The 24,602-nt window shown below is 40.9% G+C and overlaps 1 protein-coding gene across 1 annotated transcript; it reads right to left on the bottom strand.

Moving 5' to 3' along the window:
- Window positions 1-1,547: 1,547 nt before the first annotated feature.
- ccnd2b (cyclin D2, b) lies at window positions 1,548-23,339 on the bottom strand. The gene is made up of 5 exons (XM_053650280.1): window positions 21,884-23,339; window positions 19,005-19,220; window positions 9,840-9,999; window positions 6,733-6,881; window positions 1,548-4,709 (listed from the first exon to the last, which is right to left on the bottom strand). The coding sequence occupies exons 1-5, from the start codon at window positions 22,076-22,078 to the stop codon at window positions 4,548-4,550; spliced, it is 882 nt and encodes a 293-aa protein (XP_053506255.1). The 5' UTR covers window positions 22,079-23,339; the 3' UTR covers window positions 1,548-4,547.
- Between the last annotated feature and the right edge of the window lie 1,263 nt (window positions 23,340-24,602).

Raw genomic sequence — 24,602 nt, 5'->3', positions numbered from 1 at the left:
AAAAACATGCCAAAGTGGACTGGCTAAAGTAAACTGGCCCTAAGTGTGTTTTATATAATAATAATAATAATAATAATAATAATAATAATATTTGATCAATTCATAAATCTGTGCTGGAAGAAAACAAAACAAAAAAACAATAGAACCTCTCATAGAATCTGTAATGGTTTTAATGGTTATAATGGGAATCGCAACTGTAATACTCTCTGTGGGTCTCTACTGGTAATTTGTTGCCTTCTGTTGGTTGCATGTTATGTCTAGTGGACACCATTAAGGACCAATACGGGTAATGGTTTTAATGGCTAGCCGATGGTTTCTTGTCTGTAGACCAATACTGCAAGTATTTTGTTCAATTGTGCCTACTTTATTATTGTCACTCGATCAGAAAATTACAGGTAAAACCCTAAAACTGTAGTTAGCATATTTTGATAGTGTAAATTGAAGTTGCCTCCACCATAAAAACATACAAAGAAACAACAGTGAAGTGTTCAAGCCAAGAAACCCTTGATCAGGCAACCCGACAGGCGTTTAAATTTTATTTTGTTGCTTAGTGGCATTGGGACGTTTCTTCCCAAATGTGTACAATTTAATTGTTATAACTAAGAAATTCATGTGATTTTGTTGGAAGTTAGCCGAGACAGCTCCTCTTTGCAGTGTTCCCTGAGAAAACATGAATGTAACATGTTTATTTAACATCTATGGAAAAGTACTCCACTGTGGGTAAGTCTTCAGGACAGGGGACACCTTTCCTACATGGTCTTACTACGTAGTGACATTAAATAAAACAGGCTTCTAGCACAAGCTATTAAAGATCATTTTAGCAGTTAAATACACAATTTAATCCCTAGTGTGTAATTACAGCGCGATATCGCACGCTCACCGCTAGATGGCAGCACTATAGTAAAAAGCTGCCAACATTACAGTCAGTACGTTTATATGGACAACAATAATCCACTATTAACCCGATTAAGACGATACTCTGGTTAAGAAACTATCATGTAAACAGCAATTTTTAATGACCTTAATCTGATTAAAGTCATACTCGAAGCAAACACAAATGGAATTAAGACGTGCAGAGTATTTCCTGTTTTAGTCGTATTTTGGATGTGTATTACAGACATGTACACACCTTAATCACACTATTAACGTCGTGTGAGAGTTTTCACCGCATTGTGCGACAGGACACGATCACACACGGCAGCGCTCGACCATTTGACTGCAAACAAGAGAGCATGGCTGCGTCCCAAACCGCGTACTTACCTACTATATAGTAGGCGAAATACATGCATCTCAGCTACTATATAGTAGGTAAGTACGCGGTTTCGGACACAGCCCATGGCTTCAAGCAGTCGTGACACACACGTTTCTCTTCCAGTCCTTGTGAGGACCTTGACCTAATGCACTATGGCTATAGCTAAATGTAACCATACGTTTACTCTCAGTAAGGCTTCATTTGACTTTTTTAGTTTAATAAAGCTGTAGTCTTTGTGTGATTCCCCTCATATTAAATCCCCTCCCCCCCCATACAACCACACACACCCACCAAACAAAGTGTCCTGTTTAACTTTATTGAACAGAGGAGAATGTGGAACAGTTACCAATCTCATACTCAAGTTTATAACCAGGGTATAACTCCAAATTAAAAAAAAACAAAAAAACAAAAAAAAAAAACACAAGACAAATCTAGTTACATCCTAAGCCTTTGGTCTTTGATGTATATTGTAGCATTTAATTTAAGCAACCAATACATGTAAGACATCAAAAGGTCTATATATATATATAAAATATATATAGTTATTAACTATTGCCCACGTCACACATTTATCACTAGATATAGACTGGAATGTGGACAAACCTAAAGTAGAGAAAACTTTTTTTTTTTTTTTTTTTTTTTTTTTAAATCTTTAAGTGAAAGAAGTACTTTGGCACCAACTGACACAGATAATGTTGGGAGAGAAGGTTTGGAATAGGCATTAACTCAAGTTCATAACAAAAGGTAAAATAAAATAAAATAAAATAAAATAAAAATAAAAATACACTCGTCTTTGGTATAAATTGCATGTGAAGGCAATTGAAGTAAAACATCATTTAGCACAAATTTTTTTTTTGGAAAAAAATAAAAATAAATAAATAAAAAGGAATGTATTGCTCCTGTTGCGCATGAAGCACCAGATCTGCACTGGAACGTGAATAGTCCTCGACATCAAGTCTTTGAAACAGAGGAACGTTACAATATCCACCCTTAAATATTCAAATGTCTAAGTTGGCAGCACGAGCTCCCTGATACACTTCCACAACTAAACGTACTGAAGCAGCAAGCATGACTTTCTTTTTTTTTTTTAATGCCAAGAAGCAGAAGAGAAATTGATAGCAGTAACACGACTGCAACAGATCGAAAGGTAACGAAAGGCATGCAAAGGGACGCTGAGCACTCACACCAGCTGCACAAGAGCAAGCCGCCCTGCTTCGCTTTCCACTCCAGTAGGTCCTTAAAAACAAAGCTAAGACACATACTAGCATACAAAAATAATCATGTAGTAAACGTAGCAGCACACAAAGTGGAACGTAGGCAAACAATGCCATCGGTACAAGACAACGACGAAAAAAGCTCTTTTTCCTTTTAGCAGCATACTGATGAATGTTCAGAGAGAATCTAATTAAAGGAAAACAAAAATGATACAAGATTTAAAAAAAAAAAAAAAAAAGCCAATAGAAATTTGATATGGTCTCACAACAGTACAGTAGCCCATACATAATGCAATATACTGGAATGTATCGAACTTAGTAAGTTGATGTAAAACAACACATCAGTGCATTGCATCGTCATATGGCAGTATAGTCAAATCTGCATCTTTCTTAATAAACCTTCGTTTTTTTTTTTTTTGTTTTTTTTTTAAGGAAGTGAACGCTTATGCACAGTTTTGAAGTGAGTCAGCAAGAGTGAAATTCAAGTATATACTTTAAAAATAATGAGCTGTTACGACAGCAACAGCAATAAAAAAACCATTCCAAAGTCTAATAGATTAATTTAATAATATGCTATCTAAACTTGCACGGTGCAAATACTTGCCGGAAAAAAAAAAGAAAGAAAATAATAATTAAAAAAAAAAAAAAAAAAAAATGTAATTTTTAGCATAACTTTCCGATTGCTATGATGGAGTCCAGTAAGCAGCCGGCAATATTCTTTCTGCTACACCGTTGGTTAATGCTTACCAGTAAACCCTGCAAGTATACCTAACACAGTGGGAAACCAGCCCCAGAATAGACAATAACTTAAAAAAAAAAAAAAACCCCAAAAACAAACAAACAAACAAACAAAATTATTAGAAAAAAAAAAAAGCCTCTATTCGTCTGCTTATACACCATAATAATTCTGGAATAATGGAAAAAGTGCATTCAATTGGTTTTTGCTTTGAGGAAATCCGTAAAAATGTCAGAAAACATAAGCTAAATTACTCCATCACATACTGTGAGGTTTGACAAAAGGTAACGACAATACCCCCCCCAAATCATTTTAAATAAATTCACTTCTACAGGTTAGATATTGCATAAAGGTGCTCATGTCCTAATATTGACAGAAACTTCTTACTCGCGATACCGCTACTGCATCTTCCGCAACCTCACATTCCCCGACTTGCCTTTCCTTTCTCGTCACTCGCGCGCTCTTTTCTCGCTACGTCCTCGACTTACAGGAGTCCGACAGAAGCGTGCGATCCTGACCCTGCGTGCGATCACAACACTAATCCCAGTCGATTATAAACCGGCCTCGTGAAAGTCAAACCTCCAAACCTGCAACGAGGCAAAGCAAATTTATCAAGTGCCGTGTGACTAGCGGTCACGCAGCCTGCTCGTTTCTTCGCTTCCGCGATAAAAATGTGCCTGCAAACTACAAAACGACTTCCGTGTTGATTTCTCAGACACCTTCCTGCTCTGCGGTGCCCAGTCCTCCATTCACAGGGATACTGCCGTTATGGAGGCTGTTTCGGTCTTTGGCTGGAAAAAATTGTTTTCCTGGACCAACACTCAGAGGAGTGCGGCTTTCCTGTTCTTTCAAACGCAGCTAGCCTTCACAATCCGCAGCTCCCTCTGAGAAATAAAAATAGTCACAAATTAAAATCACTGTGACACTAACTAGTGCGGAGTAACACATAAATAATAATAATAATAATAATAATAATAATAATAATAATAATAATAATAAACAATACTACTACTACTACTACTACTAATAATAATAATTACAGATAATAATAGCAATTTTAGTTTTTCAAGTATACATACATGTACGTAAGCCTTAGGCATACATTTTTTCTACTTTTTTTTTTTTTTTTTTTTTTTTTTTTTAAACCATTCATTTCTGAAATATTGTTTCACTGGTCATTTGTGTACTTCTGATACCGCATTAAATTCTGTGCCGTTTAGCTGTCTGAATATATTATAGATTTTTAAGTTTTATATATATATATAATATATATTGTATATAATAACAGTAATTGCTTTTTCCTCCCCGATTAAGGAATTCTGCTGGGTGTGGGGAAGAAATGACATCATAAATTGATGTCGCGCACGTCTGTCGGGGTGCATGACTGGCTCTGAGGCTCCGCCTCTTTGTTGATGGCCCTGCCCTTCTGATGCTTGTGCTGCTGGCTTTGTCGGAGGCTGCTAGCCAGCAATTGCTCGATCTTCTCCTGACATGACTTCAGACATTCCTAAAACGGAGAAAGAGGAGAGCCATAGATTATTAAAAGATACATACAAATAACGCATACATGCATACTTGAAAAAAGTCTCACACACACACACACACACACACACACACGACCAAAAGCATTCCTGTACTACTGACTGCACTCTACCTGGGTCTACTCTTTTATTCCGTGTCATGGCCACATTCTTGAAACCGTGAAGTCAGATTTCAGGCTGTTTTCTGAAACGCTGTGCTTCTTTTCAAAGCTAAAAGTAGAAATGTCCCTCTTCTTTAGAAGGTAACACAACATGGGGGGAAAAAATGAGGCATGGAAGGATGTGTGTGTCTAAGTGTATATACTGTTCTCTCTAGTCTAACGTGTGTGTGTGTGTTTCGGTTGACGAGCGGTGAGCCATAAGCCATAGTCATGAGAAGTGGAGGCCTATGTCTGGCCACAAGAATGCAACTCCGAGCACACATTCCTCCATCACTGCACACACATACACACAAATGAACGACGACAGACGCAGACACACACCGAGAAGCAATTTACCTCCAAGCCCACACGCACACAGACACATGCACACATCGCTTTATAGCTGCCAACTACAGCTACAAGCCAAACCCTACAGGCTCTCATCATGAAATGTAAATAGCTTCAATATGCAACTAGTGGAAACACCAACAGTCACCAAATGCACAAACATCAGGGCTGTATTTCATACAGACCCGAACGTTAGGAGTTTTCTGGAATGACGGCTCTTAACCGCCGCAAAGACTTGATCTGATGCTTATTTGGTTAGTACTCGGAGATCAAGTAAATAAACCAGACAAAGTCAGCGCTTGAACTTTATTTAGTTGCAGAATAGTTTTAAGTCACAAATTAAGACTAATCGCAATACAGTGTGCTATTAAATGGTAAATGGCGCACTTATATAGCGCTTTTATCCAAAACGCTTTACGCTGTGTCTCATTCACACACACACACACCAATGGTAGCAGAGCTGCCATGCAAGGCGCCATAGGGAGCAACTTGGGGTTCGGTGTCTTCCCCAAGGACACTTCGGCATGTGGAGTCACGTGGGCCGGGAATCGAACCTCCAACCGTACGATTAGTGGCCAACCCGCTCTACCACCTGATCCACAGCCGCCCCAATAGCGCAATCTATTATCTATTAAGTTTTAAAATGAGGGATTGATCCAGCATTTTCATTATGGATTCGGGATGCTGGCTGAACGTCTCTCTAGGTGCTACCATGTCGCCGATGATGAAAAAAATAAAATAAACGATTAATACATGATTTTCGACCATTGCTGGGCTATGTTAACTTATGACATTTATTCCATTTAGCAGACACTATTATCCAAAGCGACCTACGAATGAGGAAATACAAGCAACGCGATATCAAGTGGAGAACAATACAAGTAGTGCTACTATACAAGATTTACAGTAGAGTTCTAGACAAGCAAGGTCTGCAGGGTCGAGGTGTAAGAGCCAGTGTAAGGTTTTTTTTTATTTCATTATTATTATTATTATTTAAAAAAAAAAATATATATATATATATATATATATATAAATAATCTGGGGGTTAACTTTTTAGGGGTTAGGTAAGTGCTCACGGAAGAGGTGGGTCTTTAGCTGTTGGAAGGTTCTGGAAAGTGACCTTGAGCCATGCGGAGTAGGCACTACTAAGCGTCAGTCATAAACCCATCACAGACTGCGTGAGGGAACGTAAGCCTCAAGGAGAGTGTTGAGGTAGGAGGGTGCTGTTCCAGACAAGGTCTTGTACGTGAGCATCAAGGCCTTGAATTTGATACGGGCCAGTGGAGGGATGACCATTAAAAATGAAGAGGAAAGCTAAGCCCAGGGTATGTGACTGTATCAGGAATAATTCTCCATTATAAATGATTCTGCACAAGTAATTGAGACACGAATTAAGACTAACTCCAGACTATGTTAGTTGTAGCAGTAGGGAAACTTCATTTAATATCCATTTCAAACTTCCAAAATGCGGATATTGGCAAGGAAAGTGTGACACACTCACTACTTCAATGTGGGTGATTTTGGCCAGCAGTTCAGTCGTGCTCTCCCCCCAGACACTGCTCTCCGTACGGTTGATCTGGAGTCCGCACACCGCTGCACCGATGCTCCCTGTGGCGATCATCGAGGGAGTGTACATCACAAAGCTGTGATCTAAAAAGACAGACATCAGACAAGCATGAAAACAGAGCACGCAAGAAAACCTTCCACCTGTGAATCAACAAAGCTCCCTGCAGACAATGAGGCTAATAACCTCCAGTCTATGTGAGAGAGTAAGGGAACGGAGGGAGGGAGGGAGACGGCTCGAGGAGATTTGAACGCTTTCCAGCGCGTCTCACATCTGCTCCGAATTCAGCCGAGAACCCCAACCTTGCACATCTCTGCATCACTGCCTTTCCTCAAAGATGCAGCTGTGATTACAAAAACAGAGAGTAGAGGCTTTGGCCTTCATCCTTCCTCCTCCACTCTCTCACATTTTTGAAGGGCTTTGCAGTTAAAAAAAAGAAAAAGAAAAAAGCTTTACAGACATTGGGCGGTTAAATCTAAAACCTGAAGTCAAACACTAGTTACAACCTAGCTACATCACTAACCTTAACCGAGTCTAATTTAATCAGAGTTACCGATTTCTTTTCTCAGAGGCCGTGGAGGATGTGACGGACAGGCTTGGATAAACACACCCGGGGCACGCCAGCTGCGCCGTGGGCTGCCTGTCCTACCATGAGAACTACATATCCAAACACGAAAAGAAAACCCCAAACATTTACATTTACTCCCAAAAGCAGCGGCGCGGTCTTTGCTGTGGCTGTCTTTCGCTCGGTTTATAGGATTTATGAATAGACACGGGCCTGCAGGAACACACCCAAAGCAGGAAACTATTCCCACTGACACAAAAATAAGATAAGACCTCCGGAAAAAGACGAGATTTCCTACTCGTCTTAAGACATGCTGCATGAAGACGACGGACCCTCAGTTTTCTGCTCCCATATTAGGGAAAAAAATGATTTTCGAGCCTTTTTGAGTTACTAAAATTACTGCCTGGATGCAGCGCTAGCCAAGTTGTGCAGTCTTTTTCGGGTCTCTTTTGCAATGTACTTACAAGGCTGACAGTGTGTGTGTGTGTGTGTGTGTGTGTGTGTGTGTGTGTGTGTGTGTGTGTGTGTATATATATATATATATATATATATATATATATATATATATATATATATATATATATATATATATATATATATATATATATATATATATAAATATATATGAAATAAAAGTCTAAAGATACCAGATGCTTCATTGACAACCGAGGGATGTAAATTTACGCTATCCATCATATTACACAAATTTCATCAGTAACAAAGCCCCTATCGATTTTAAATAAATAAATAAACAAACAAACAAATAAATAAATAAATAAAACAAACAAACAATCCACTGACTGGAAGCTGTTTACATGGCAAACACAACCGTAAAGTGGGAAACAAAAAACCGTTGACGCACTGCACCCCAAACAAGAAATTCGGACAAATTCCTTTTTCTGTTCTGTTGCAGCCACAGTTTATCACCGCCTCCTAAGCGTCTGTCCTGTTAACCGAACACAGAATAAGAACACTAAACGCTTTGTTGAGACAGCAGTAGTGCGCAATTCCAGTGTATTGTGTGAAAAAAAAACGACAAGGGATGAAAAGTGAAAAGTCTCGAGGCAACGTCTGTAAAGAGAAATGACTGTGATGGTCATAGCTGAAAGTATTCATGACTTATATTCTCACAAACTTTTGGCTGGTTCGAAGTGACAACACCAGGGAACGACACCAGCACAGCAGTGTGGATAATACAGACTGATCGTTAAGGCTGAAATGAGGCGTCGTGACAGGGTGTATCGCGATGCAAAAACGTGATGACGCGCATCGTTGAAATCCGCGTTTAATTAATTCTACCTCGGATGCGATTGCACTGATGAAACACCAGAGGTCCCAATCCGCACAAACCCTAGAGTTAACTGCACTCTTTCGTAGAGAGCATTCTTTTATGAACAACTGACACACGGTGACTTTCGGTAGCTCTCGAATAACGTGGAAGTTGGGAGATGAAATGCAGAAGCCGGGCATTTTAGCCGACTTTGGAGCTCTAAAATGCTGCCTCAGGTGCTGCAACGGAGCTCGTTATGTTTCGCTCAATCATTTTCCAGTTTGTTTAAAGGTTGTTCATTTCATTCAATTTGAGAGAATTTATGAATGTCTTTATTTATTTATTTATTTATTTTGAAGACATAGTGAACCTGTATAATGAACTCGAATTGTGAAGCCAGCGTCGTGAATCGAATCGTGACCGGAGTGTATTGTTATGCCCATACTAATAGCTAATTTAGGCTAGCTTCAGTCTCATGAAGACAATAGTTAGTTTATTTGACCTTTTTTTAAATTTTTTTTTTTGCATGTTTCTTATTTGCATATTGCTGCTCTTGTTTCAAGTTAGATCCCTGCGTAGCACAAGTCCGAATGTGGAGCAGGTTTGAACTTTATTTACCAACTCTGAACGTGTAATAATCATGAGATACTGGGTATGACGTGTCAGAATACGTTGTGCGAGGAGTAGTGGAGCTCCTTGAAACTATTCTCAGAATTTAGTGACTGATTCGTGGCTCATATTGAACCAGAACCGGTAACTGCACCACTTCTGCAGCATTGTGATGTCATAAATAGGAATTTTATCCCTGATTTTGAACCCTGGTTTGTGTTAGTGTTGCGTACAGGCTCGGCATTTTTATATAAGCAAGAATTTCAGACAGATGTAGGTGTACAACTCTATATATTTACAGCTGTCCCAAGTGCATAATGCCCAAGGTAAGTTTTGACCTGCACTATTTGATCAAGTCTAATTTTATTCTCAGTGGATGTCCTTGTACCTTAGACGACTTCCTGGCTGTCCTTTTTTTTTTTTTTTTTTGGAGTGACACGTGTTCATGTAAACAACAGGGGCGCATTCTGTAAAATTCCAAAAGACCCTTTTTGGCTGTATGTTTTGCCAGTCTACCAAGAAATGGTAAATATCCCATATGCCCAAGTGAAGGAAGGCTATGAATTATTGAAGGTCTTTGGGTATTCATACTTGTAGTACCTGTGGCACAAAGGGCAATGAAAGTCTGCGCATGTTTTCGAATCAGCTCCACTCGGTCCTCAGGTAAGGGTAGCTTGCGTAGGATATGCTCTATGAAGTCGTGAGGTGTAACAGCTGCCAGGTTCCACTTCAATTTTCCCAGAACCATCAGCTCCCAGTTCTGTAAAAGAGAGATACGAGAAAGATAGAGAGATGGTCGAAGCAGGCATGGTTGACCTTTTTTGGCCTGTGGCCCTTTTTCCTGTAGTTTTTGCACATTTTATTGTATTAGAGATTGAATTTTAAATGGATTAAGTTGACATTTTGGCCATGAATCTACACACAATCCATAGATTAGTCCCAATCCATAGATTCAGACCCTGGCTAACGGCACTTGAAATTAAGCTCAAGCGCATCCTGTTTGCTTTCATTACCTTGAGATGTGTCTAGAACTTAATTGTAGTCCACCTCTAACAAATTCAATTGACTATACATCATTTAGAAAGGTACGTCAGACCAAAAAAAATCAATCAATCAAATCCTAGGACCTTAGCAACCAAAATGTGTCGAGACATAAATCTGGGCCAGGGCATAAAACCATTTCTAAAGCTTTGAAGATGTTGCCAGGAGCACAGTGGGCTCAATCACTGTGAACTGGATGAAGTTTGGAACCACTAACATTCTTCCTAAAGCTCTTAAAATTCAATAACAGGGCTAGAAAGGCCTCGGTCAGGGAGGTAACCAAGAACCCAATGGCCACTCTAACAGAGCTTCAGAAATCCTTCACAGAGATAGGAGAACCTGCTAGAACAACCAACTCAGAAACACTCCATCAATCAAGCCTTTATGGCAGAGTGGCTATACAGAAGACACTCCTGAGTAAAAGGTATATGGCAGGCACTTAAATGTCAGACAGCATTAGGGAAAAGATTCTCTGGTCTGATGAGACAGAAAATAACCTTTAAAATAGCACCCCATAGAGCTCTACCATTCCAAAGCATGGGGGTGCTTTTCAGCATCAGGGTCAGAATCGACAGGAGGATGAATGGAGTCAAATACAGAGAGGTCCCTGAAGAAAACCTGCTTCAGAGTGCACACAACCTCAGACTGGGGCAGAGGTTCAACTTTCAGCATGATGATAACTCAAAGAATATAGCCAATGCAATGATGGAGTGGCTCTGAACAAGCCTCTGAATGTCCTTGAGTGGCCCAGTCAAAGCGGAGACTTGAACCCCATAGAACATCTGTGGAGAGACTTGAAGACGGCAGTTCACAGTCAGTGGCAGGAAGAATGGGAGAAATGGCCTAATCAAGATGTGCAAAGCTTGTAGAAACTTACCCAACAAGGACTCGACAGTGTAACTGCTGCCAAAGGTGCTTCTACAAAAGTACTGAATAAACGGTCTGAAGACTTCTCTAAATGAGAGGTTTCAGTTTAATGTTCAATAAATTTGCAAAAATATCTAAAAAAAAAAGAAAAACAAACAAACAAAAAAAAAAAACCCACCTTGTTTTTACTTGGTCATTCTGGATTAAAGTCGTAATTTTATACGATTCAGTTGTAATTATTAAATATTGCATAGATCGATTTCATATGCACAGAACTGCCTAATGAATAACGATTGGTAAACATGCCCACATCTGAAGCGACCTCAACTGAGGTCACGGCAGGACCCCAAAGTTGAAAACTGAGTCTTCTATTCCATAACCAGCCAACGTCTGAAACACAAGCAAGTGATGAAGTCAGGACAACAAGCACTGCAAGCCACCTCATTCTAATAATGGGCAAACAAAACTTAGCTCTGCTTCCTCTTGTACACACACTCACTTCCTTCCTACAGGCAGTGTTCTGAGAAATTCCCCACAGCTGATATACATGGCGGAAACACACCAAGTGTGGCACATCAGCAGCTTCAGCTTTTTCTTTTTTGCTGTTAAGCAGCTAACTGAAGCGGTGCCACAGAGAAAGGCACTGAATGCCCAGTTAGTTCTCTCACACATATATTGTGTGCATCAGCATTAAGAAGAATTTTTTTTTTTTTTTTTTTTTAAATTTGTGAAACAGCTCCTAAACCATTTTGGTCTCATGGTACCAGACATTCTGCTACTGAAACAAGATTGGGCATGCTATTCTTGGCTGGATTACAGTCTTTGAATTTCTGATTAGCAAACTCATTCACATCACTATAGCAATCGAAGCAAAACAGTGCATGTTATTTAATCGTGCACTGGAAAGAATTTGGGTCCAGTAGTTACAAGGTGAACTACACTGAACATTGAATGGCTTTGTTCGTTCCTTGACCCCATCTCCCATCCATGCCAGTGTACATGAAGCCCCACCTCACAGAAGCTACACTGGCCAGAGGAGTTTACCCTTACCCAGCTAGCAAACACTCAATGCACTTGACCAAGTATGACAAAGTCAGCTATAAACATGAACAACCGATTGCAGACCTGCCGAGTAACTAGGGGTGTAACGATGCATCGAGATGTGATGAAGAAATGTTTAAAATGATCATTCTGATAAATTATGCATCTAATGCAATTGCATTTTTTGAACACCAGAGGTCCCAAGTGGAACAACCCATAATGAAAGCCTGGGCCATTACCGGGAGTGATCTGCACTTGTGAAACTCCAGACCACAATAAAATGACTTGCATTTTACTTTACATGGTTGCACAACCACGTTATAACAGTTAAAAGGGCTCTTCAGTCGCTTTCAAATAACACCAACCCTGCCTTGTTCCAACCCACAGTGCCTGAGAACAAGGCCGTGGAAGACTGACATTTTAGCCGACTTTGGAGCTCTATTTTTGGTTAAAATGATGCCTCGGGCACTGCTACAGAGCTCATTATATTGTAATCGATCATTTATTCCAAGTTAAACAAGATCTTGGTATGTTTTCTACCCTATGAGTACAACTTACTGAGTTGTTAATGCAAGAGTAGTTCAGAATATTTATGACGGAATTCAATATCCAGCTTCATTCCCTTCACAATCAGCGCCTTTATTTCAGCAAGTGCATTTCAGCAATCAACAAGCACCCAGTGCAGCCAGATAATCATTCTGTGCTTTGAAAAAAAAAAAAAAAAAATGAACAAGACACGGTAAAAACCAAAAATAAAAACCGGTAGTGCCTTTCCAAGATGGAATCAGTTATTATTGGTGATGGATGCATAATGAGCGATGTTAGTCCTGAACCGGTATGCAAAGGTAATCTGTATAAAGCTTCAATTGTTTCACTGGCTAGCTTTTTCACAACAAATCAAAAATATACCCCCCCCATATTAAAAAAAAAAAAAAAAGGGACAGTGAATGCAGTCTATTAATCCTTCTGAGCTGAATTTGGGATGTTTTTAGGGTTGCAGCTTGGCTTTCAAGCAGCTGAATGACCTAGCATTTAGCTAGTAATGCTAACTTGCGAATACCCTAACAGAGCTCATTACAAAGAAAAGAGAACTTAAGAACCACCACCAGGTATTCAGCCCCTGTCAGAAAGCCTTCTAGGATACACCTCAATCAGCACATCTGGATCCTGACATTTTTGCCCACTTGGCTTGGTAAAAATCACTCAGGCTCTGTCAGGTTAGATGGAGACAGTTTGTGAACAGCAATTTTCAAGTCTTGCTACAGATTCTTAATCGGCTTGAGGTCCGAGTTTTGACTAGGTCAGCCTAACACTCTTGGTTTTCTTGGATTTAAACTACTCCTGTGTCACTTCAGTTGGAAAGTAAACCTTTGCCACTCAGTCTCAAGTCTCATGGACTGCAACAGGTTTTCTTCTAGGATTTGCCCTGCATTTGGCTCTAGCCATTTTTCTCCACATCCCTAATCTGTTACCTGCTAATAAAGACCATGCCAACAAAATGATGCTACCACTACCATGCTTCTCTGCAGGGATGATGTTCTTAGGCTGAAAAGCAGTGTTGGCTTTTCACCAAACACGGCACTTTGAACAAAGGCCAAAAAGTCTAGTTTTGGGCTCATGAGACCACAGAACCTTTTCCCACTAGATTGCTAGCACCTTTGGACAAACTCCAAACAGGATTTCATATGGATGTTTTCCAATAATGGCTTTCTTCTTGACAGTCGTCCATAAAGGCCAGCTTTGAGGAGTGTCCAAGCTTCGGTTATCCTCTAAACAGCTTCTCCACCGCATCAGAGCTGTGGATCTCTCCAGATCCTTCAGAGATACCCCTTAGCTTTTGTTGGAAGGCCCCCTCGAGGCTTTTGTAACATTCATTTGATTCATTCAAACGCTAATTGTTACTTTTCCAGCGCTTCTTGCCAGACTTGATCATTTGTCTTCACGATGCCGTTTCTTTAGGTATGCTCTCTAACGAACCCCGAGGCTTTCCAGGAACACGTGTATTTATATTGAGATCACATGATACTTTAATTTACTCCAGTCAACCAGAACTAATTTAGGGGTTTCACAATATTGAGGCAAGTATAATATCATATATATGCGCGATCACAACTTTTTTTTTTTGTAAATTCGCCGTGTGTAATCAAAATCAAAATTTCAAAGAGGGTGAATATTTACGCAAGGTACTGTGCATTTTATAAATATACCAGTGTCATGTAATATCAGAAGTACTCGAGACTACGATTCCCATCAGCCACGGCATCGTCACGTGTCTTGTTTTCACCTGATTCACATTTGGGCTCATTAGCACTGGGGAATATATTCGGCACTGCACTAGTTCTCTTGCGTTGTTTGGTCTATATCTGGTTATGCTTGCCCTTGTTTCAGTAAGTCTCGTTTTGTACATTGCTAAATGTTTCACTTCAGTTCTGCGTTTGCATCCGTCTCGACCGGTAACAGATTACTGAGTGCTAGATTCTTTAGTATTGCAATGAGCCCTGTTGAATAGATTTAAATAATTCAAGTCATTAAGAGCGCACGTCTTTTACAGACATTTTCCTGGACTCACTGGATTCCACAGGCTGGTTTATAAGCATTACAGCTTTTGCAACACGGCCTAAATCAAGCTAGAACTAGCCTCTTTTTCTGCATCGGTTTCCTTCTGGTCACGCTGGTTAATCTAATCTAAACAATTCCATTGTTGTACATGACAATATCTATTACCCAACCTTTGAGTGGAAGTGAATCTAAAGAGCTCGGCGAACAAACAAAAAGAGAAAAGCCTTTCAGCTGGTCCTGGGAGTTGTATTCAAACACTGACAGTAAAGAGTGAAAATGCGGTCTATTAAACCCAAGAAGAGTAATCAAACTGAAGAGGAATTTGAAACAATACAAGAAAAGACCTTTTAGATTTTGGCAGAAGGATGGGACTGACTGAGTCAGCCTCTCACATTTCCACTGCTCCACTTCACCCACGCAGCATACAGACACTATACTGCCTTATGCATCTTGACATCTCTGCAAAAAGTAAAACTCAAGCACGTTCTCTGTTTCCATTGACACATCTGTTGTTTTCCTCTTGTAATTCCACCCAGCCCGATTTAAAAGAAAAAAAAAAAAAAGTTATAACCACTAAATTCAAAAAGCCAAAAATTTGGGAATTGAGCAATATTGACATACCATTTTAAGATAATGCTGTACTAACCCCAGAATTGATTCTACCAAGGTAGCAGATTCCATTCATTCTAAAGACAAGACATGTCAAAAACACTTGTGTAGTCATTTCCTGTAGAGGCTTTAACACGACGCTAACAAGGCGGCATTTAAGCGTTAAGGAAAGTGCTTATATTACAGTACTGGTTAGCTGTTTGCCATCCTTGTCCACTGAACCAGTACATCCAGAGATGCCCAAAGCAGCATGAAATATGCTTTTGGATTAAGTAGCAAAAAAAACAAACAAACTTTCCAAGCATGTCTATTGTTATAGCACATGCAACCTCTCATTTTCCCATTACATCTGCGAGTTTGTGGCCTGCTCTCAGTTACGGACACAATACGTTGGATTCCCATTGAATGTACAGTTCCAACAAAAATCACAAGATTTTCAAAAGTGACCCTCTCACTGCAATCTCTGTGCAACTGAAGGGGCTTGTGGTGAAACCAAAGACCACACAGTAGTATTACTAGTAGTAACACAAGTCTACTCACATAAACCTACGACTAGGCCTTCACAAAGAGTTGTATGACTGAAAACCTTCAATAGAGCTATTCTTGTGTGCTAGCTGAGCTAAGTACATCGTGTATCAATTCTCATTTTTGTAAGCTGGGCAATGCATATTAGTCGGTAAGTACATACATCTAAGATTTCCAGTGCTGCTTATTTTCTGTGAACACATTAAAGTTGCTGATGGGACGGAAAGGATTTCTGCAACAATTTCCTTACATAGAAACAACATGCAATGAAAATACAGTTGCAATCAAAGTTATTCAACCCCTATTGCAAATCAGGTCTATTGTCAAAATGTACAGACTTTCAGCTGTTTGCGATGAACAACTCAAACAAAAGCGATTGAAATGGTTCAACACAACGCATGCTTCAAGTGTGTTTCCCCAAATTCAACTGAAAATGCAACTTAGAATGACTTCTCCAGTTTCACAAGGATTCAACCCTTTCATGACGAGCGTCTTCAGTACTTAGTAGAGCGTCCTTTTGCTGTTATGACCTGCTGTAAGTGAGATGCATATCTTCTGGCAGCGTTCCTGAGGAATCTTATTCCATTCCTCATGAGCAATAGCCTCCGGTTCAGTAATATTCTTGGGTTTGCGTGCTGCAACCGCCTTCTTCAAATCCCAACAGAGATTTTCTATGGGGTTTAAGTCAGGTGACTGTGATGACCCTGTAGAATCTTCCAGGACTTTTCCTGCAACCAAGCCTTGGTGGAATTTGAGGTATGCTGGGATCATGGTCCTGTTGGAAGGGCCAATGACACCCAAGCTTCAGCTTCCTCACAGACAACATGACGTTTTCTCCTAGGATTTCCTGATACTTCAATGAATCCGTCTTGCATTCAACACGCTGCAGGTTTCCAGTGCCAGAGGATGCAAAGCAGCCCCAGAGCATCACCGAGCCACCACCATGCTTCACTGTGGACAGAGTGTTCTTTCTTCATTCTTCTTCCTCCAGACATACAGCTGATCCATCGTGCTGAAAAGTTCCAGTTTTGTTTCATCGCTCCACAGAACAGAATCCCAAAACTTCTGTGGCTTATTTATATGATTTTGAGCGACTTTTCTTGTGCTTTTGGGTCAGTAGTGGTGAACGTCTTGGAGTTTTGGCATGGAAACCTTCTGCGTTTAGTACGTGTATTACTGTACTCACGGAAACCTCACTGCCTGTTTCACCAAGTCTTGCTGCAGGTCTTTTGCAGTCATTCGAGGGTTTTTCACAACCTGCCTTCTCAGAAATCAGGTTGCAGCCGTTGATAGCTTCCTTTTTCTGCCCCGTCCAGGTATTTCATATATTTTCTACCCCTAACCAGTTCAGGTATTTCATGTTCCAGCTCAACACATGGTGCAACTAATGAAGCCCCTGAGGTGTGCTTGAGACAACACCTGTTTTGCATATGTGTGCTGTTGTGAGGGATTCTCTTCAGGGGGTTGAATCATTGTGAAACTGGAGAAGTCATTATAAGTTGCATTTTCAGTTGAATTTGGGTAAACGCACTTGAAGCATGCGTTGTGTTGAACTATTTCAAATCGCTTTTGTTTGATTTGTTCATTGCAAACAGATGAAAGTCTGTACATTTTGACAATAAACCTGATTTGCAATGGGGGTTGAATAACTTTGATTGCAACTGTAGGTATATATCAAGACAAAGTGAGATGATGGATATACTTCCATTTTAAATAGAATAGGAACATCCAGGAACAGTAATGTCAAAACAAAAGCAATATCGGTTTTTATTTGTATACGACTTCACATTTTCTCGCAGAGGATGATGTTAAATGACATTTAACGCTGTAAATACGAATCAGGTCAATAAGGGAAGTGGGTACAACAAAAAACAGAAGGCAAACCTAGTTGTCAGGCCACATTCCTCCGCTCAGACGTTCAATAGAGTTGTTCACGTTGCCATAGCAAAGGCAGCTTAAACAGCACATGGTATTCAAATATCTTTTAATAGACAGAGCGAGGACTTGCGAAATGAGCACATAAAATGGTATCGTCGAGCACGGAGCACGCGAGACGCTTTTATTTGCGAGGGCACGTCTGTATGCAGAGCGCTGAGAGGTGGTGCATGTCAACTTTCTTTGCTTCTGCACACCAGGGTTTTACACTGGTGTGCATCTCGTATGCCCAGCTGCATCATGGGAGCAGCACGTCTTGACGATCCTTATTAAAAATATCCCACTACACCAGCACAGCAGTATGCGCTTTGTTCAGTCACTCCAGGATTTTGCGATGGCAGAAAGGAGTTCATTCAGCCAAAGCCCTCTTCGATTCACACGAGTACAGCTAAAAGGTCTCATTTACCAACACATCTCTGCGAAAGACTTGCAAATTCGCCAACTTCAGTAGTTTTCCTCCAATTTTTTTTTTTATATATAAATCCAGCAAGTTGAATCACAAATTTTGTGAAAAGTCACAGCAAAATCAAGCAACAATCACAAATAAACTCCACGAAATCCTGTTGCGAACATTTTTTACGATTCTTACTTTCAGCGCAGATGTTAACTGGCTCAAGCAGCTCCATTTATTCCACGTCAAGCCCTCCTATCTGCTTGTTGTTGTTCCTTGCTTAACCACGCTCACGTGAAAACTCAATCGGAATCTCCTCGCACAGGAGCGTTTCGGCCTACGTTAGGGCTGTGTGATATGCCGATACATAACGTAAGCCGGTTTACATCATCAAGGTCGGAGCTAGGCGCTACTAGTGGTGTGCTGTAACAAAAACAAGTATGGAGGAGTGTGACACCGAGCCAAACTCCCCGCAACACTGACACAGAACAGACTCCAGCCCAACTAACAGATGAGGAGCTTGTCCCTAGAAAGGGTGGTACTTCTGCCATTCAGATGTGGTTTGGGTATAACAAATCAGACCAGAAAACAGTCATTTCTAAAGGTATGCTGCGGACCGGTCATGAATGAATGGACTTATATCGCATCGATCATTTTTGCATCCATTTTAGAGAATATATCGTGATACGAGATTGTATCCAGATCACCCAGCGCTACCATACAGTGGAAAAGATTCTATAGATACCACCTTAAGTTAAGAACATGAACGAGTTTATTGATTCAACACCGAGTCTTACCAGCAGCTCCTGACATGTGACGGAGTTCTCCGTGTAAAGGCAGAGTTTTTTCGCAGATAACGGCTGGTACGATTTCAGTTTGGACGCCAGGAAGAGGCACACGGCACCGAGGAGCTGCAAACACGACTTTTTCGTTGGCACTACAGAAAGATACCGGTCCAGGTAATTGACAGCCAAAAGGAAAACTTCTTGCTCACAGTCCTCTTCTTCACAAACCTGCGGAAACAAGGAACATAGTGTTTGTCTAAACAACCAGAAATGCTCATTCATTTCCACTAATTACGTGTCGGCTTCTACAAATCCCCTACAACTACAAGCATGAACAGCTCATTGCAGTTCTGCCAAGTGGTCATGTCGAATGTTGTTCTTTAAGGAGGGAAACAAGCTCGCACTGAACACAATTCATTTATTTATGACTCAACGTAGGAAGTTATGGAGTCGCAGAAGACCACAAAGCTGCAAACACCCACACAGTCGGGCTGCTTTGGTGATTAGTCAAGTTAAAGAGGATTTTAAAGGAAAGAAATGTGCAGCCTAATGTTACACCAGTGGCTGGGAAGAGTGGCTAGGTTACGACAGTTTAAATGTAGTAACAATTCGACAACTTTAAAAGCCTACGCTACACACTAGCTACCTCATATGGACTTAATGCATAGATAAATGTAACGTTAGGAGCTTTCATCACTTCCTTAGGATGTTGTCAAGTAAATTAAGTAAGATTTCATGCTAAGAAGGGTTTGCATAAGGTTCAAAGGCCAATATAGGCAAGATTAGTCCGCCACTTCTCAAAATTAGGTCTCTAACAGTTAGGTGGGCACGACATTTGAACCCATTATTTATTTATTTATTTTTACTTCTTGAGCCCTCTCCTCTTTTCCCATCAATGTTCACGAAGCCCCGCCCTCGGGATCTTAAGTGGCCTGTAGACCAGGGGTCGGACACCTATGGCTCACGAGCCATATATAGCTCTTTCAATGATTGGCAATGGTTCAACAGGAATAAATAAATAAAAGCAATTACGAATCACGAAAGCTTGGGTGTCGACTCAATTAAAACTTGACATATTTCAATACATGATCTAATCTATTATCGATGCCCGTTTGTCATGTTGTGGCACCTCAAGCTCAAATTTCACTGGACAATGTGGAGCGGTAATGTTCCGGTCTAAATCATAAATCGGTTGAAAACTACATAGGCAGTCTGTGTTCGGTTTTTTAACAAAAGATGAAATGGGTAAACGGAAAAAGAGATAAGCATCATTCTTTCCAGTCTGAACGGACAGACGACTTTACAGTTGTTGAAATCGCATTAAAGGTAACTAGTGTTCAATTTACTCTCACTTATGTCCTGCATCTTGTATTGATTTACCATTTGATGAAACTATCATACAGTACGTTTACATGGACAACAATAATCCACTATTAACCCGATTAAGACGATACTCCGATTAAGAAACTAGCATGTAAACAGCAATTTTTAATGACCTTAATCAGATTAAAGTCATACTCGAAGTAAAAACGAATGGATATAGACGTGTGGAGTATTCCTGTTTTAGTCGCATTATGGACGTGTATTACAGACATGTACACACCTCAATCACACTATGAACGTCGTGTGAGAGTTTTCACCGCATTGTGCGACAGGACACGATCACACACGGCAGTGATCAACATTTTACGGCGAACGAGAGAGCACGGTTGCGTCCCAAACCGCATACTTGCCTACTATAGGCCTGTAGTGGGGAAAAATACATGTATTTCGGCTACTATATAGACGGTAAGTACGCGGTTTGGGACGCAGCCCACGGCTTCAAGCAGTCGTCCATTTGCACGTACAGCATGACAAATAATTAACCGCACTTAAAGCGTTCGTAAAAAAATTAAATAAGAACACCCAAAACTGTATACGGTACCAAAACAAAGACCAACTGTACGTCGATACGTGAAATTCTGGCGGGACGTCGGACGGCGTGGCGTGGTGACGCAATGACGTGTGCCGTTAATCTAATTATGTTCTAGAACATGTAAAACGGGAAGATGAAAGGAGTATTCTAAAAGCGACCAATGTAAACACCTTAATCACGTTATCTTACTCAGAGTAAGGTCAATAATTAGATTACTGCTGTCCATGTAAACGTAGTCCTAGTTGGTTCAATGAAATCCAAGTTCCACCTACAGGCCAATTACGTGAAGTGCAGGCTATTAGGTCAAGAACGCGCAAACCGCAATGGCCTTTATTACATTACCACTTTTTATAACTATGCAATAATAGTAAAGATAGCTATAATAATAATAATAATAGGGGAGAGGAAGAAGAAGAAGCAGCATATAAAAACGTAAAAATTTTTTAAAAACTTTTCTCTGGCTCTTTAAAGAAAAGAATCATAACTACTACTACTTTTTTGGTTTGAAAAGGTTCTCGACCCCTACTGGAGACCGTCTATATAATGACTAACAAGAGGTGCATCCAAACACACACACACACACACACACAGAGCCCCCGCCCCTACCCCCATGTATTCCGGACCGGAAGTCAGTTTTCCAAACGCGGTTTCTCTGCGACTGTATAAACTTTAGAGCAGCCACGGCTTAATCCGAGTTTTTACTTTTATTTTTAAAAAACACGTTTTTCCATATCTTCCAGGTTATTTGTACAAATAATGAATGTTTACAAATCGACAGTTACCATCTTTAAAACCTAACTCCCGGTGTGGCTTCATGCATATGACTTAGTTTCTGGAGCATTATTTTGCGAGTTAAGTTTTAATATTGGTGTCAAAAGAGTGGGAAACGTAAAGAAAGAAACTCTCTCTCTCTCTCTCTCTCACACACACACACACACGAGAGAGAGAGAGAGAGAGAGAGAGAGCAGTAACTAACCTCCAACATCCAAGTAGCGACTACCCGCCTCATGTAGGGCTGCAGGTCTTTCTGCACGCGCTGAAAATACGGGGCTTGTGGGAGAAACATGTCCTCGATTGTCAGTAAACTCTGCAGCACTCTGTCGTCGCTGAAAATGGTGGGGTCTACCAGAGCCCTGACGACTCCTTCCTTTTCGTGGCAAAACAGCTCCATGTTTAGTTTCCCAAAGTTTCAAAGTGACTGCGGCAGGAGACGAGGAGAGAGCACGAGAGAGAGAGAGAGAGAGAGAGGCAGGAGTGCACTTTAAAAACAAGCATCAGTCTCGCGCTGTCTCTACCTCATCACTACCTTCTCCCTCTAGGCCTTTCCCTTCGTCACGAGCGACAAAGTGGAGCAGCACCGAACGCGCACGAGCTCCCCACCACAGTGGGCCATCACTTGCACGCAGGAACTCTTAACCAATTTCGCGACCACCCAGTAGGCGAGGCTGTTCTGCCCCGCCTTCTTTTCTCTTCTCCACTTTGTTTAAAAAAAAAAAAAAACCCCCAACAAACAAAAAAACAATTCCGCTCGTGCGCTCCGTCTACTTTGTGTTTGCTCGTGTGCGGTGACAATCATGTGCATTTCCGGTCCACATCAAGCAGCCAGGCTTCACGTGTTTGTGTTCAAACTGATGAGACGGCTGATGTGGTACAGTATGTGCGTGATGTCACGACTGCGGTGCCGCTTAGCACTTTCCCATATACCCACTTTATTAGGAACACTTAAAAAACACCTGCCAGGCATGTGGCAGCAGAACAGCGCATAAAAGCATGCAGATACAGGTCAAGACCTTCAGGGAATGTTCACGTCAAACATCAGAGTGAAGAAAAAGTGTGATCTTAACCATGTGGCTACCAGATGGGCTGGGTGTGAGGTGTTAATTATTATGCATCCATCCATACATCTTCTATACCGCTTTATCCTTTTCAGGGTCACGGGGAAACCTGGAGCCTATCCCAGGGAGCGGGGTACACCCTGGACAGGGTGCCAGTCCATCGCAGGGCACAATCACATACACATTCATACACTACGGACACTTTGGACATGTCAATCAGCCTACCATGCATGTGTTTGGACTGGGGGAGGAAACCGGAGTACCCGGAGAAAACCCCCGCAGCACGGGGAGAACATGCAAACTCCACACACACACACACAGGGCCCCGGTGGGAATCAAACCCCTGACCCTGGAGGTGTGAGGTGAAAGTGCTAACCACTAAACACACAACAGTCTCTTGAGTGTGAAAAAACAAAAAAACACTGAGTGAGCAGAGGGTCTGCAGGCTGAAACACCTTGTTGATGAGAGAGATCCTTGTTGATGTGTGGAAATCCCAGGAGATCAGCAGTTTCTGAAATACTCAAACCATGCTACAGTTAAAATGTGGAAGAGATCACAGTTTTTCTTCATTCTGATGACTGAGGAGCTGCTTCTCTCGTGGTCAAAGCTACCATGAGCCACATTAAGTCGTGTTATTAACTCACTTCTGAGGGAATCAGAAAATCTCGGCATCCACACAGTCACACAAAATGACCCAAAGTGTTTTTTTTTAAAATTTATTTTTAATGCAAGCACTGCATGATAGCTCCAAAATTTAACCCGTAGGTCATAGTTATCTAGATGTCTTGGTAAACTTCATTATCATTTAACCACACATACAGTACTTTGACATGTACTGACTGTTTTTCTCCAGAAGTATACAGATGTGCTCAAATGCCTGAAAAGATTCCATTTGCATACCAGTGCATTGCCACAAACATATACACCAATGTGGGGTAGAGTAGTAGTAGTATGAGTAGTAGTAGTAGTATAGGTAGTAGTAGTATGTTTAGTGGTTAGCACGTTCGCCTCACACCTCCAGGGTCGGGGGTTCGATTCCCACCGTGACCCTGTGTGTGCGGACTTTGCATGTTCTCCCTGTGCTGTGGGGGTTTCCTCCGGGTACTCCGGTTTCCTTCCCCAGTCCAAACACATGCATGATTGGCGTTTCCAAAGTGTCCGTAGTGTATGAATGTGTATGTGATTGTACCCTGTGATGGATTGGCACCCTGTCCAGGGTGTACCCCGCCTTGTGCCCCATGCTCCCTGGGATATTCTCCAGGTTCCCCGTGACCCTGAAAAGGATAAGCGGTATAGAGGATGGATGGATTATAATAATAATAATAATAATCCTGCTAGAATGTTGACACTTTCTAGCAGGTGTCTAGGACAATCACTTCACTGATTAAGACTTTGACTTTGACTTTGACAACAGCAAAACAAAACAAAACAAAAAAACGTATTAAAGAACGACTGTTTATCCCTAAATAGTTACATTTAATAGATTTAATACATTTAATAGTTAGCTACTGTTATCACTTGCGTTATAGCAGCTATGAACAGTCGTTCTCTCTTAATAGGGCAAAAAGTGCAACCGGAAAGTCCCAAAGAGTGTGTGAAAACCTAAAGTTACTCTGACTGATACAAAGTGCTGACACTGGAGACTCCTTCCAAAAAATTTCAATCTGTTTACACAGTGCATCTGTCATACAAGTCTCTGTATCAGTAGTTCCTGTTAAATCTATAGTGTATTATAACCAGTGCGTGAATACAAACCTGGGATTTTCCTTGCAGCTGGAACTATTCTCAGAGGCCGTGCTGTCACAGAAAATGAATAAGCACCTTCACTGAGAATTCAGCAGTGCTGAGGTATAAAGCTT

The sequence above is a fragment of the Ictalurus furcatus genome, chromosome 19 (assembly GCF_023375685.1).
Source record: "Ictalurus furcatus strain D&B chromosome 19, Billie_1.0, whole genome shotgun sequence".
NCBI classification, from domain to species: domain Eukaryota; kingdom Metazoa; phylum Chordata; class Actinopteri; order Siluriformes; family Ictaluridae; genus Ictalurus; species Ictalurus furcatus.
The sequence above is the reverse complement of the archived record's forward strand: the minus strand, read 5'-3'. Positions and strand labels throughout refer to the sequence as shown.